General features: G+C 42.2%; 2 protein-coding genes and 1 pseudogene across 4 annotated transcripts; all 3 read right to left on the bottom strand.

The window, feature by feature from the left end:
- Positions 1 to 1419: 1419 nt before the first annotated feature.
- On the bottom strand, positions 1420 to 7171 carry LOC112203547 (annotated as a pseudogene).
- A 2086-nt stretch (positions 7172 to 9257) lies between these two features.
- On the bottom strand, positions 9258 to 12677 carry LOC112165623 (cysteine-rich receptor-like protein kinase 10). 3 transcript variants are annotated; one of them, XM_024302206.2, is made up of 7 exons: positions 11479 to 12677; positions 11160 to 11285; positions 10928 to 11055; positions 10540 to 10750; positions 10162 to 10399; positions 9922 to 10072; positions 9258 to 9818 (listed from the first exon to the last, which is right to left on the bottom strand). In XM_024302206.2, the coding sequence occupies exons 1-7, from the start codon at positions 12323 to 12325 to the stop codon at positions 9483 to 9485; spliced, it is 2037 nt and encodes a 678-aa protein (XP_024157974.1). In that variant the 5' UTR covers positions 12326 to 12677; the 3' UTR covers positions 9258 to 9482. The 3 variants fall into 3 exon arrangements, with proteins under 3 accessions (XP_024157974.1, XP_024157975.1, XP_024157976.1); XM_024302207.2 differs by lacking the exon at positions 11479 to 12677 and having other exon boundaries at positions 10540 to 10745; XM_024302208.2 differs by lacking the exon at positions 11479 to 12677 and having other exon boundaries at positions 10540 to 10745; positions 11128 to 11251.
- A 174-nt stretch (positions 12678 to 12851) lies between these two features.
- LOC112165625 (60S ribosomal protein L8-3) lies at positions 12852 to 14467 on the bottom strand. The gene is made up of 2 exons (XM_024302209.2): positions 13939 to 14467; positions 12852 to 13335 (listed from the first exon to the last, which is right to left on the bottom strand). The coding sequence occupies exons 1-2, from the start codon at positions 14376 to 14378 to the stop codon at positions 12996 to 12998; spliced, it is 780 nt and encodes a 259-aa protein (XP_024157977.1). The 5' UTR covers positions 14379 to 14467; the 3' UTR covers positions 12852 to 12995.
- Between the last annotated feature and the right edge of the window lie 691 nt (positions 14468 to 15158).

Below are 15158 nucleotides of genomic sequence, written 5' to 3'. Positions count from 1 at the left end.
TTGTTCCTCAGATACCACCATCTCCATTCCTGGTTGTGCTCCGACTTTGGATTCAAGCTGACGCTCAGTGAGCTCAGCAATGAATTCTGCCACCACCTGGCCCTTCATGGCGGTTCTTGGTTTATAATCAATGTCAAATTCGCTGAGCTCAATGGCCCACTTGCTGAGTTGCCCCGAATGTTCAGGGTTCTGCATTACTTGTCTCAGCGGTTGATTGGTTAACACATGGATTGTGTGGGCTTGGAAGTATTGGCGGAGGCGTCTGGCGGCAATGATCAGTGCGAGAGCGAGTTGTTCTAAAGGAGGGTACCTAGTTTCTGCTCTGTTCATGCCCCTGCCGGCATAAAACATTGGGAGCTCATCCTGGCCTTCCCGCCGGACGATGGCGCAGCTCACCGCTGATTGTGATACCGCTAGGTATATGTATAATGTTTCTCCTTGCACAGGAATGGAAAGGAGTGGAACTGCCACCAGGTACTCCTTTAAGCCCTGGAACGCCGCCTGGCACTCCGGGTTCCAGTTGATGATTTTCTTGTGAGTCGTTTTAAGGACTTTGAAAAATGGGGCGCACCTGTCAGTGAGTCTGGAGATGAATCGAGACAGGGCGGTTAGCTTGCCCTGGAGGCACTGGACGTGTACCTTCTACTCCGGGTCCTTAAGGTCGAGGATGGCTTGCACCTTGTCGGGGTTAGCCTCGATGCCTCGTTCACTGACAATATAACCTAGAAATTTGCTGCGGTGACGCCAAAGAAGCATTTTTCTGGGTTGAGGCGCATACCATAGGCCAAGAGGATTGTTACTATGATTTTGAGGTTTGCCACGTGTCCGCTGGCCTTTACGCTTTTGACCAACATGTCGTCCACGTAGACATCGATTATCTTGCCCAAGTGTTCCGCGAACATGGAGTTCATTAGTCGCTGATAGGTAGCGCCTGCGTTCTTCAGACCTAAAGGCATAACATTGTAGCAATATAAGCCCTTGTCGGTGGTGAATGTGGTGCACACCTGGTCGTCGGGATGCATCTTGATTTGATTATAACCGGAGAAAGCATCCATCATGCTGAGGAGCTCATGTCCGGCGGTTGCATCAACCAGTTGATCAATACGGGGTAGCGGGAAACTGTCTTTTGGGCATGCCTTGTTAAGATTTTTGAAGTCGACACACATCCGCCACTTTCTGGTAGGCTTCTTGACCATAACCAGATTGGAAATCCACTGGGGATAGATGACCTGGCTGATGAACCCAATGCCCTGGAGCTTGGCCACCTCCTCTCCTATTGCATGGTATTTCTCTTCATCGAAGGCTCTCCGCTTCTGTTTGATAGGATAGAAGGATGGTTTGATGCTCAACTTGTGCGTGATGATTTCAGGGGAGATACCCAGCATGTCTGCGTATGACCAGGCAAAGACCGCAGCGTTGTCACGTAAGAACCGAGTGAGTTCCGCCGCTCCCTCTGGGTAGTTGAGCGCCTATGCGGACTGTTCGCTCATGGTGCTCGTCAGAAATGCTGACAACCCTTAATGACGTTTCAGGATTGACTGGCTCCTTTTTTACATACTTCTTCTCGTCATCCCTAGGATCCCCAAAGATATTAGGTGGCGGTGCCTGACCGCCAATTGTTAGGATCTCACGGCTGTGGGTTGACCGTGCTATGGTAGTTGAATAACATTCTCGTGCCAACTGCTGACTTCCCTGACATAGCCTGTGCCGTTGGGTGTGGGGAACTTCATGAGAAGCATGTATCCGGAGATGATGCACTTGAGCTTGTTGAGTGCTGGCCGGCCAATGATGGCGTTATATGAGCTGAAATAATCGACAATTATGAACTCTGTATGTACCTCCGCCATACATGGACTAGCGCCGATAACTAGTCGCATATAGTCAGAACCTAGCGGTTGCGTGATGTCACCGGAGAAGCTAAGCAGTGGCTCATGATCTTGGAGTAGTTTTCTGTTCCGCTTAAGGTTGTTGTAACAATCGCTGAATATGACATTGACAGCGGACCCGCTGTCTACCAGGATTCTTCCCACTGACCATTTGTCAAGAATGGCGTCGATCAAGAATGGGTCGTCATGGGGTAGATGTACTCCGCGTTCCTCCTCCTCTGAGAAGGTAATGGGCTCCCAACTAGATTTTGGGAGTTTGGCGGATCTTTCGTAGCGGATATTGCAGACCTCCTTTGGGTGATTTGCCCGTGCATAACGCTTTCTTGCCCTGTGAAACATGTTGGTGATTGGAGCACCGCCGTCGATAGTGTTGATGCGGCCCAAGGGTTCGATGTTGGTGATCACAGGTGGCGGTTGGCGCACCTTGAATTGTTCCATCTTGCCATCACGGTACAAGGTTTCAATGGCCGTTTTGAGAGCATTGCAGCTGTTGGTATTGTGACCGCTGTCCTCGTGGTATTTGCACCACCTACCGGTGTTTCTTGGTTTGCCCGTTTTTGGGTATCTTCCCGGGGGTAGCTTTGGGATCTGATCCTTGCACTGATTGTATATTTCCTCATACGAAAGCTGTGAGGACTGTAAATACCGCATACCGCTGAGAGGACTCCGTTGGTTTGTTGTGGTTGTCCCCATAGGATGGGCGGTTTCCCTTGTAGTGTTGGTCCTTCTGCCGCTTGTTCTGGTAATGGTCAGTTGGCGGTGTGGCGGGAGTTTTGTTACCGGTCTCCTGATGACTGGAGGAAGGTTGTGCCGATTTTGTTGGTGTTGCTGGTGGCGGTGGGGTTTCTCCATATGTGATGAATTCTGCTTGGGCATGAATGACCGCTTCACTCATGAGGTGGTCGTGCACCGCACTTGGATGATTGTAGTTGAGGTGATAGAGGAATGGCCCCCTGAGGAGTCCCTGCTTGAAAGCCGCCAAAGCCATTGTTTTATCAAGATCACGGCATTGAGATGTTGCCGCTCGCTACCTTGTGACGAATGCCTTTAGTGTTTCCTCCGTACCCTGTTTGACGTTGAACAGCTGGCTTGTATTGTGGTGTCTGGCGGACAGTAGGATGAACCGAGAAAGGAAAGCATGTGATAATGCCTGGAATGAGTCAATGGATCCTGGCAGGCACTCAAAGAACCAGTTCATTGCCTCATTGTCCAGCGTTTCGCTGAACAAGTGGCACAGGTGGGCTTCATCGAATCCCTTGTTGTTGGTGACCTTCTTGAAGGTGTCCATATGGACGAAGGGATCAGTCTTACCGCTATAATGTGACATTTTTGGAGTCTTTGCGTTCGCCGGTCTGACAACCTGCAGGATCGCAGCAGTGAATGGTCCTGGCCTGGACGCGAAAAGTGGATTTAAAATTGGCGCCGAGGCGCTTGATTCCTGCCGGACTAACCTTTGTTCCAACTGCAGCATCCTTTCCAGTATTTGAGCGGTTGCGTCACCAGCGGGGCCTGGCCGGCCACTCCGCTGGACCGACCCTCGCCTGGGGGCAGGTGGGTTTCCCTCGGTTCTTGCCCTGGCCCTCGAGCGGTGGGTGTGCAGCGATGATTCTGCTTCCTGTTCCAACATTAATTGGGGTACGGAGGGCGGCCCCGCTCCCAATAGCTCTGGTGGGTCCAGCAGGACCTGCAAATGCATGACTGGTATCGGTGCCAATGCGCCGGTACCAGGCCGGCTGTGCCTGGTGCTCTGTGATTGTTCTCTCCGTGCCTGGTTGGCGGTTGCCTCCAGCGTTCTTTTAGTTCATCAAAATGTGACACCAGCGTGGCCACCTACTTTTGGGCCTTGGCTTTTTCTTTGCGCTCTTGTTCACATTCTCTGTTTGCCTTATGAAGATCCGCCAGTGCCAGCTCATATAGAGAGGTGAGGTCTTGGCCTGGTGGGCGGCTGCTACCTGGGTATGTCTCACCACCGAGGTTTACCGGGGTGCTGAATAGTGCGCGATTGATGTTTACCGCCAGGTTGGTGGGTTGGGGAATGGCCGACTGGTCTGCCTGCTCTTTAGCATTTCCCCCGCTACCGTTAGTCATGGTGATTGTGGTGGGATGACCTTTTGTTCAAGGGTTCCCACAGACAGCGCCAATGTTAATGCTCAAAGTCCGGCGGTAGCCGATCTTTCGTTTAACGCTGGTCCGGTGGGCGGACCGCTACTCCGAGGACTTGATGGCCTTCACTAGCTGTCACACGAGAGACAGGGCGTCAGAGGGAGACCGCGTTGGGCGGTCTTCACTTCTCTGATGCCTAAGTCAGTCAATGCACACATGTAGCATAACAATAAATGAGTAGTAAATGCGTAATTAATGAGAAGAGAAGAGATGACCTTTTATAGGTGAGGAGAAGACTGATCTTCTTCTTGTTTTCGATGTGGGACTGATGTGCTTTGATTCCCAGCGTCTTAAGCTTCTGATGCTATCTTGGCGCGGCGCGTGGCGGCGCGTCAGCAGTGACCTGAGGGTGATCCGGGGCTCAGGCGGTAGCCCGCCTGACCGTGCTTTGGTCAGTCACTCCTTTGGTGGGAGTTGGTACTTCTGGCGGTACAATGAGCGTGGCTCATTATAGCTAATTATGCTTGCAAATGCACATGTAGGTACAGTCTAAATCCTGACCCTGATGTTTCTAAATCAGTGTTATAATGCCAATAATATGGAGGTCATGAAGGTGTTGAGAGTGTGAGAGGATGACTGTTAAGCATGGAAACAACTGAAGTTATGGTTGGTCTATCATTCACATTTTCTTGGACACATAATAAACCAATGTGGATGCATATGATTATGTCATATCTTGAGCTTGTTGTTAACAAGGGATCTATGATATTTGGAATTGTATCATCCCTCCAATTTCTCCAGACCTATAAAAAATTACAAAATATTTAAGAAACACTTATGCAAGTTAGTTGCAGGCTATAGGGAGAATTAGAGAAGTAATGTAACAAGTTGACTATATATTCTTACTCACATAGCTTAACAAATCGTCTTCATTTTCACCATTCTGAAAACTACTACTCTTCTTGCCAATAATTATTTCAAGAACTAACACACCAAAACTGAAGACATCTGACTTGACAGAAAAGCGTCCATGACTTGCATATTCAAGTGCCATGTATCCACTGTATAATTACATCCAAATTAGAAATGCAAGTATTTTGGTTCGCAGAAGCATAAACTGTAAGTTAGAGTGTCAAGTTTACTTACTAGGTCCCAACAATGGTCTTTGTATCTCCTTGAGTTTGATCCATCACAAACAATTTGCCATACCAAAGTCTGCAATTTTAGGGTTCATATCTTCATCTAACAAAATGTTGCTGGCTTTGAGATCACGGTGAATAATTCGAAGTCGAGAATCTTCATGGAGGTAAAGAAGACCACGTACAATTCCTCCTATGATTTTGTAACTTGTTTACCAATCCAAAATTCCATGATTGGTTGCGTCTGAAAACAATTTTTTTTAGAACATATGTTATGTGTGCCTATGTTAATTGTTGTGTAACTTACTCTTATCTACCACATATAAAATCTAGAAGAAATTATAAGTATCAAAAATATTAGGGAGGTAGAGGTTACCATACCAAAAATGAAATGATCAAGACTTGTATTAGGTATATATTCGTAAATGAGGAGCCTTTCCTCTCCTTTCAAGCAAAAGCCTAAGGGTCTTACTAAGTTTCGGTGTTGAAGTTGAGCAACTAACGTGACTTCATTTTTAAATTCACGATCACCCTGTTCAAAACTCTTGGAGAGTATTTTCACAGCTATATATCGTCCGTTATATAGCCTACCCTGAAAGTAAGTTTATAAAATGAATGGAAAAAAATGATTAAAAAAGACAAATATTTGAGAAAATAGTCTTTCTTATCACAGTGTCCACAACAAAAATAGTTTTTACCACTTCAAAGGTTAACAAATTAGCAAAAGCACCATTGCAATTGAAAAAGTAATGCAAAGTTTTTTTACCTTGTGAACAGCTCCAAATCCACCTTGTCCAAGCTTATTTTCATCAGAAAAGTCATCTGTTGCTGATCTAATATCTTCAAAGTCATATTGTAACGATTCCATGAGACTAATTTCTTCCAAAGTATCATCTGAAAAAGGTACAACTTAAATAATAATAAACATCGTCTAAAAGCACCAGACTAAGACAACTACATGTCTAGACAGTTCAACTTACCATCAAGTTTTACCCTTGGCTGCGTGACTCTTAAGAAAATGCATATGCCACCGAGAAGCATAGTGACAAAAGCAATCACAACCACAATTATGATGATGATATTTATTTTTGTGTTACTCTTCTTTCCTGCATAAAATCAGTAGGGGGAATAGGGGTCACTTGACGACATAATTTTGAGGGCACCTTGTGTACTGGTTACTGGAGTGAGGATGAATGTACTTTTTCTAAGATAAGATGGCCTCCTGACATATACATAATATAAATATACGAACATAATATTATGTGTGTGTGTGTGTGTACCTCGCTCAGGTGGAGATGGAGTTTCTGGAGTCGTTGGAGTAGCTGGAGCTGGAGCTGGAGCTGGAATATTTACTTGTGAATCGGCTGTAGACATATAGAAAAGATTGTTCTCAAACCGTATATTACAACTTGGTTTAAGAACTCTTGCTCCTGACTTTCCACTGCAACATGCTGGAAGAGCGGAGATGCAATTCTTAAGGCAATTACTGCAATTGACTTTGTCTATGTCCGGAGTGCACTGCGCATGTGCATATATGGTTTCGTATCCCGGAACAGTTGCATGTCCTGCTGCATATTTTTGACGAGAATCCCCCGAATCAGCTTTGTCACTTAAAATTTCCAACAAGGGGTTCAGCACCAGCCTGAATGCTTGCTCATTTGACGCGTTATTACCCAACAGGATCCTCGTCCTCAATACCAAATATTAAGTCTTGAGAGTACCGTACCATGCAAGGCTCTGCCCATAAGATTGCTTCCGTTTTATATGAACAGTTTCGCATGAGACTCTGAGTGGAGTAGTTGAGACAGCTACGACAGTCTTCGAGTCCGAGGTCTCCTCTACACAATGCTATGGCATTAACTTTGTTGGATCCTTGTCCGAGAGAAGAGTTTTGAAAGCCATAGTTGTCTTGGTTTTGGGAAGTGTTGGAAAAGGAGGAGAGGAGGCTGATGAGGTTTTGTTGGAAGATGCTGCCATTAATGTAATTGCTGAAATCGGCACATCTCCAGCAAAATTCAGCTTCCGAAGTGCATAAGACGTCATTTTGGGCTATGGTGGGAGCAACAAGGTGGTGTAAGGTTATATGAACGATGAAGAAAAGAAGCAGCCATATTGAGGATCCCATTTCTCTTTTAAACTCAAAACTAGTTCACATGTTAATTCTGTAAATGTCTTCGAGCTTTAAATTAAGACTAGTTAGCTAGCATGATCATGAACCCACTCTCCATTCTATATAAACGAAAATTCTATGTTGTCTCTATCTCAACCCGGCGGGACTAAAATATTTTAGTTCCATGTCGCTATTTTCTGAACTGTTTATAGTCTAGTTATATATGGGAAATTCTAGTGTAGTGGTGGGTATCTCATACCCACATTTACAAAAGTGAGAACAAATTTTGTTGTCAAAGTTTTAATTTGAGTCCTATTTTGTGTAATCTTAGTTCTAATAATAGTAATTACACCTCTTACGACATTTTACAAGTTTTTGAACAAATTCGTTATCAATGTTGTAATTTTAGTTCTAATAATGGTAATTACACCTCTTACGACATTTTTTCAAGCTTTTGAACAAATTCGTTGTCAATGTTGTAATTTTTGTTTAACTATATGTAAATAGTGTAAATGAATATGGTAACTTTTGTTCTCAATGTTGTAATTTTGGTTCAAATACTTATAAATTTGTGTTCAAATAGTTGTAAATGAGGGTATCTCATACCCACCAGTACACTAGCTTGTCTCGTCATATATATCACATGTGGTTTAGGTGGTTCGTAATACAATATTGACTAAATCCTATTTAAACCTAACAAATTGACTGTGCACAGTGAAAGGTTATCAAAGCTTCAAAGAAACATGGAACCAGGGACACCAGGCTAACTAGCTATCTCTGGGGCTGTCATAAACGAGTGACCGCTCAAATTGTTTGTGAGAAGAAACAAACGCTGGTGGTGTTGACATGGTTAGTGAAAAGGGTGAACACACCATATTGCAGTGCCAATATAACTATTTACCATATTGCTTGTATACTATTTACCAAGTCTAAATAAACATTCATATGTACCAGACAGATGAGTGCATTAGTGCATAAGCTAATTTGCAGCATTTTATTTCCCAGATATTATATTGATGTAGCTTACTTAATGGTAAAATATAGACGAAGAAAAAAATTAAGTGAATTTTTGCAAGATCACAGTCGGATTTGACTCATTTGAGATTAACTTTAACGAAAAGGGACGGTCAAAATTTGAAATTACATAAACTATACAAAAAGTATATCTCCTCCACTGAAAGATACTTTGGACTGATCAAGCTACCAGCCCTCCACCAACATTATGAGTTCCAAGTCCGTCCATGCATACAGGATGTAAAGAACAAAATACTTAATTTAACTAATAGATAGACTTCTTCACTTGCAAACTCACCGAGCAGAAAGCTTTAGTTCACAACTCTTTCTCCACCTCTGTTCCAGTTTTAACTTCCTCAGAGAAGATAGTAGTAACCACGTGCTAGAAACACCAGAAATGACAATACAAGAATAAAGTGGTATTCACCTGATCAGTAATTGACTAAGAAAATTATGCTAAATTTGGATGTAATGGTTCCTCAACTTTCTGAATTTATTAATTTTAATTCCCATTAGATAAAAAGGTATAAATCTAGTGCTTCAATTCTTCTTCTTCAAAAATTGGGTTGTTTTTATTTTTTTATTTCCTCACTTAATCACGTTCAAATTGTGATTTTGTATATTCAAGCCCTCCCCTCTCATCTTTCTTCCTCGGATTATTCTTCTGCAGTTCCCCTCCACTTTGGTGGCTTGCTCATATATTTGATCTACGTCCCCAAGTTCTAGTCAATTTCTTGACTTGTTATTTCTTTCTAGTCAATTCTTGACTTGTTATTTCTTTATTTTTTTTTTTCTTTTTTTTTATGACTCTTGACGTTTTCTGCTCTTAATGGTTTTTGATTTTTGGGTTTGTGCCTTTTACCGATTCTAGTCAATGGATTCACAAGAGCTAGAGAAAACAAGGGAAGCAAAACAACAAAGCAATAAAACAGAGACAAGCTACAAGGATGGAACTAAAGAGCAGTGCAGCAAAGAAAACGACCTAGATACCAAAGAACCAGCAACTAGAAAATTCAAATTGGTCATTTAGATCAATAACAAAGAAAAATATATAAGATAAGAAGGACGTACATCAACTTTAACCATTTGACCTCAACCTCAGCTGATAGATATACATAAACTTTCTGCAACAATATTGATTTTGATGGAACCATCAAGCTCAGACGTTCACTTAAACATATAAAGGCTAGGGATCTCCATTAATGGCAGTAAATTAAAATAGTTGGCCCCCTAGCGTGGATGAAGTTCAGTAATATCTGAAACCGCAGACACATACACAGAGCTTTCAGATTTAGCAGATGTCTCAATAAGTCTGAATCCCGACCCTGATGTGTCTAAATCAGTGTTATAATGCCAATAATATGGAGGTCGTGAAGGTACTGAGATTGTGAGAGAATGACTGTTAAGCATGGAAACAACTGCAGCCATGGTTGGTCTATCATTCATATTTTCTTGGACACATAATAAACCAATGTGGATGCATCTGATTATTTCAGATCTTGCGCCTGCTGTTAACATCGGATCTATGATATTTAGAATTGTATTATCCATCCAATTTCTCCAGGCCTGTAAAAATTACAAAAATATTTCAGAAAAAAAATACTTAATTGCAAGCTATAGGGATAAATAGAGGAGTAATGTAACAAGTTCATTATATATTCCTACTCACATAGCTTAATAGGTCGTCGTCATTTTCACCATTCCGGAAACTACTACTCTTCTTGCCGGTAGTTATTTCAAGAACTAACACACCAAAACTAAAGACATCTGACTTGACAGAAAAGCGCCCATGACTTGCATATTCAGGTGCCATGTATCCACTGTATAATTACATCCAAATTAGAAATGCAATTATTTTGGCTCTTAAAATAAATAAAAAATTGTAAGTTAGAGTGCCACATTCACTTACTAGGTCCCAACAATGCTTCTTGTATCTCCTTGAGTTTGATCCATCACAAACAACCTTGCCATACCAAAATCTGTAATTTTAGGGTTCATATCTTCATCCAACAAAATGTTGCTAGCTTTGAGATCACGGTGAATAATTCGAAGTCGAGAATCTTCATGGAGGTAAAGAAGACCACGAACAATTCCTCCTATGATTTTGTAACGTGTTTCCCAATCCAAATGTCCATGGCTGGTTGGGTCTGAAAACAATTTGGTTAGAACATATGTAATGTGTATCTGTGTTAATTGTTGTGTAACTTACTTTTATCTACCATATATAAAGTTTAGAAGAAATTATAACTATGAAATACATATACTAAGGATGTAGAGGATACCATACCAAAAATGAAGTGATTAAGACTTTTATTAGGTATATATTCGTAAATGAGGAGTCTTTCTTCTCCTTTCAAGCAAAAGCCTAAGAGGCTCACTAAGTTCCGGTGTTGAAGTTGAGCAACTAACGTGACTTCATTTTTAAATTCACGATCACCCTGTTCAGAACTCTTAGAGAGTCTTTTCACAGCGATATATCGTCCGTTATGTAGTCTACCCTGAAAGTAAATTTATTAAATTACAAAATAATAATAATAATAATAATATAAAACAATTGTTTGGGTTATCATATACAGTACCACAACAAAAAAATAGTTGTTACCACTTCAAAGGTTAACAAATTAGCAAAAGCATATACAATTGCAATTGAAAAAGTAAAGCTCTGTTTTTATTACCTTGTAAACAGCTCCAAATCCACCTTGTCCAAGCTTATTTTCATCAGAAAAGTCATCCGTTGCCGATCTTATAGCTTCAAAGTCATATTGTAACGATTCTACGAGGCTAATTTCTTCAGAAATATCATCTGAAAAGGTACAACTTAGATTGAAAAGAAAAAAAAATCGTTTGAAAACACCATACTAAGACAAATTCGTACATTCTCCAAACACCAGAGACAATCCAACTTACAGTCACGTTTTACCCTTAGCTGCTTAACTCTTAAGAAAATGCATATGCCACCGAGAAGCATAGTGACAAAAGCAATCACAACCTCAGTGATGATGATGATATTTCTTTTTGTGTTACTCTTCTTTCCTGCAGAAAATCAGAAGGGTGTATAGGGGTCACTCCACGGTTCCCGTAAATAATTTTGAGGCATGATACCTCGTCTATTGTATGGCTACCGGACTACCGGAGTGAGGATGGATGTGCTTTTTCTTAGATAAGATGGCTTGCTTAGATATAAATAATATCATACGAAAATATTATTGGGTGAGTGTGTACGTACCTTGCTTAGGTGGAAGTACTGGAGTTTTTGGAGTAACTGGAGCTGGAGCTGAAATATTTACTTCTGAATCGGCTGTAGACTTATAGAAAAGACCGTACTCAAACCTTATATTACAACTTGGTTTTAGAACTCTTGTTCCTGACTTTCCACTGCAACATAGTGGAATAGCAGAGATGCAACTGTTTAGGCAATTACTGCAATTGACTTTGTCTATGTCCGGAGTGCACTGCGCATGTGCATATATCGTTTCGTATCCCGGAACAATTGCATGTCCTGTTGCATATTTTTTTCGAGAATCACCTGAAGTAGCTCTGTCTCTTAAAAATTCCAACAAGGGGTTGAGCACCTGCAGGAACGCTTGCGCGTTTAACGCGTTGTGCGGGCTGGCCAGATATATAAAAGGATCCTCTTCCATAATACCAAATATTGAGTCTTGAGACCACCGTACCATGCAAGGCTCTGCCCATAAGATCGCTTCCGTTTTATATGAACAGTTTCGCAGGAGAATCTGAGTGGAGTCGCTGAGACAGCTACTACATTCTCCGAGTGCTAGATCTCCCCTGCACAAGGCAATGGCATTCACTTTGTTGGAGCCATGTCCGAGAGAAGAGTTGTGAAAGCCATAGTTGGCTTGGTTTTGGGAATTGTTGGAAAAGGAGGAAAGGAGGCTGATGAGGTTTTGTTGGTAGATGCTGCCATTAGTGTAATTGCGGGAATCAGCACAACTCCAGCACAATTCAGCTGCCGAAGTGCATGAGACGTCACCTTTTGTTATGGTTTGAGCAGCAAGGTGGTGTAAGGTTATGGGAACAAAGAAGAAGAGAAGCAGCCATACTGGGGATCCCATATCTCTTCAAAACTCGAAACTAGTTAGCAAGCATGATCAACCCACTCTCTATTCTATAGAAACTAAAATCCAATCTCATCTCTATCTCAACCTTACCCTTGGTCCCATGTCGGCATTTCCTGACTGAACTGTTTGTAGTCTAGTCCTATAATATGTGGTTTAGGTGGTGTATGGTAAAACATTGACTAATTCTACTAAAGCAAACAAATTGACTATGCATAGTGCTTTCCAATGGTAAGGTTATCAAAGCTCCGAAGAAACACGAAAACAGGCTGACTAGCAACATCATCACAATTGCTACATGTCTGTGGGGCTGTTAAAAGTCACCGCTAAAAGTTCGTTGTGCTGTTGACATGGTTTCTGAAAAAGGTGAACACGCCATATTGCATTGCAGTGCCCACATCTACTTGCCATATTCCTATGAACCAGAGACAATTTTTATTCTAAAAGAACCTCATGCACTGACAGATGTGTGCATTACCGCCGGAAGCTAATTGGGAAATATGCGACCAACTAGTTGTGAAAATATAGGAATTCCAACTCTTGATAAACAAAATTTTTCCAACAACATGAAGCACACACTAGTACATGATAAAATCTATTGAGCAAAATAGCCGGTACCAAAACAGAACAATCAAATAAACAGAACACGTAAAAAGTAAAATCAACTCTAAGCCTTCTCCTTGGAGGCAGTCGCAGCAGCTTGTCCTCTGAGACGACCAGTTCTCCTAGCAGCAATGAGACCAACCTTCTGCCCAGGAGGAGCATCACGCCTGACTGTGCTAGCATGACCAATATGCTGGTGGTTACCTCCTCCGTGAGGATGCTCAACAGGATTCATAGCCACACCACGCACCTTAGGCCAGCAGTTCCTCTTCACTCTGAACTTGTGGTAAGCATTACCGGCCTTGAGCATAGGCTTCTCAGTTCTGCCTCCACCTGCAACTTGACCAATCATGGCACGGCAACCACTTGGAACAATCTTCTTGGCACCAGAAGGAAGCTTGATTCTACATAAAACAATATAAACAAGAAACAATCAACTTCTAAGTTTGGATACATGTAGTTTAACATCACACAAATCAACACCGCATTATATGGATACACAAACACAGCCAGGAAGTTTGATCTCAAAGCAACCTAGATGAGCTGAGATAAGTATCCCACACATACATCGTACAATACCAATCATGTGACAATATACCATCACACACCCCATTACAATGCAAAAGCTTTTCTTTTTCAATCATCACAGTTGAAAAGTAAGTCCTCTAAAGGACCCAAAGTTTATAAATTTGTATAATTATCGAACAGCCTACATTGCAATTGTGAACTCTACATTCTTTTCATAAGGATTATAAACAGTGCGATTGTGAACTCTACATTCTTTTGATAAGGATTATATACCAAGTCAGAATCTCACTATCGAAAAATCTAATCTTTACTAGTAAAGTGCTAACTTGCAATCGATGCAATTCAAAGCAAAAATTAAATTAACACCAAATCCAGGAACCAAATTACTAGCTACTACATCACTATGAAATGTGATTTTCGATCAATTATCGAAAAGACTAAATCAACCTAACAAATTCATTAGAGACTGAGAAACAAACCTTGAGGTATCATTATCAGGGTTGTGACTAATAACCACGGCGTAATCCCCCGAAGCCCTAGCTAGGGTTCCGCGGTCGCCGACGTGGTGCTCGACATTACACACCACAGCTCCCTCGGGAATAGATCTGACCGGCAACACATTTCCGACGACCAAATTGGCCTTCTTCCCGCAGTAAATAAACTGGCCGGTGTAGAGCCCCTCGGCGGCAACGAAGAGCTCGTTCTGCTTCTTGTACCGGAAAGGATGACGGAAGCTGACGCGAGCGAGCGGGGCACCGCGACCGGGGTCGTGGATGATGTCGGTGACGACGCCCTTGAGGTAGCCGTTGCGCTCGCCGTAGTCGAGGGAGCGGAAGCGGGCCGGGCCCTTGCGGTGGTGGGTGTGGGACTTGAAGACGGAGCCCGCTCCCTTACGTTGAGCTCTGATGACGCGACCCATTGACGGTGGCTCTGGCTCGACCTAGGGTTTCGTTCTCTGTCTATGGAGTGAAAGAGTAACAGGGGCGGCACTCTGTTAAACCCTAATGTATGTGGGTATTTATATGTGGCCTCATCGTTGAGTTGAATGGGCCTGACGTTGTTTTGAGTATGGAGTGGGCTTTGTTTAAGTTCGGCTGGACTGATGGGCATGTTCAAAGCAGGGTCCGAAAGCCAGCTCCTTTTCCTCTACATGTTTTTTTGCTCGATATTTTTATGATAAGGATCATGTCTTTTGTTTTGGTTTTTAATAAACAAAATGCATATTGTAACTTTGCAACTAAGGCCATGTTTGTTTCCCAGAATTTAAGCATTGGGAAAGGAAAGTGTTTCCTTTCCTGCGTTTGGGACAGCCAAAGGAAGGGAAATTGGTTCCCAAAGCAAAGGAAAAAGTGGAGGAAATTGGTTCCTCCCCCTCCCCTAAGGATTCACTTTCCCAATGGAAAGGAAAATGATTCCTTTCCTTTCCACCAACCAAACAGGGCCTAAGTGTGGAGGGAAGAGGTCTCAGGGCTGCCCTACACTAGGAAGACGTTTTCCCTTGGTTGTTTGGGCTCTTGTTTATGTTTTTCTTATCGATTTGTACTTTTGTAATTTGTTTCGTTTCGGAACAGACTAGCAATAACCAAACTCGGTATTTTCTTTTTATTAAAAAAGTCGTATAATTAATTTTTGACCATGGGGGTAGGAGTGAAATCTTTTGTTCCTCTTTTATATAAAAAATAATAATAATAATAAATAA

The sequence above is a fragment of the Rosa chinensis genome, chromosome 5, assembly GCF_002994745.2.
Source record: "Rosa chinensis cultivar Old Blush chromosome 5, RchiOBHm-V2, whole genome shotgun sequence".
In the NCBI taxonomy this organism is placed as follows: Eukaryota; Viridiplantae; Streptophyta; class Magnoliopsida; order Rosales; family Rosaceae; genus Rosa; species Rosa chinensis.
This window is presented reverse-complemented; position numbering and strand designations above follow the sequence as displayed.

Bases quoted from the DNA above. Each gene is read 5' to 3' on its own strand.
- LOC112165623 (XM_024302206.2), bottom strand. From the start codon at position 12,325: ATGGGATCCCCAGTATGGCTGCTTCTCTTCTTCTTTGTTCCCATAACC. The intron at 10,400-10,539 runs GTATGGTATCCT...AATTGTTTTCAG, and splicing joins TCTTAATCACTTCATTTTTG to ACCCAACCAGCCATGGACAT. The intron at 10,073-10,161 runs GTAAGTGAATGT...GTAATTATACAG, and splicing joins AGAAGCATTGTTGGGACCTA to TGGATACATGGCACCTGAAT.
- LOC112165625 (XM_024302209.2), bottom strand. From the start codon at position 14,378: ATGGGTCGCGTCATCAGAGCTCAACGTAAGGGAGCGGGCTCCGTCTTC. The intron at 13,336-13,938 runs GTTTGTTTCTCA...TGTTTTATGTAG, and splicing joins CCTGATAATGATACCTCAAG to AATCAAGCTTCCTTCTGGTG.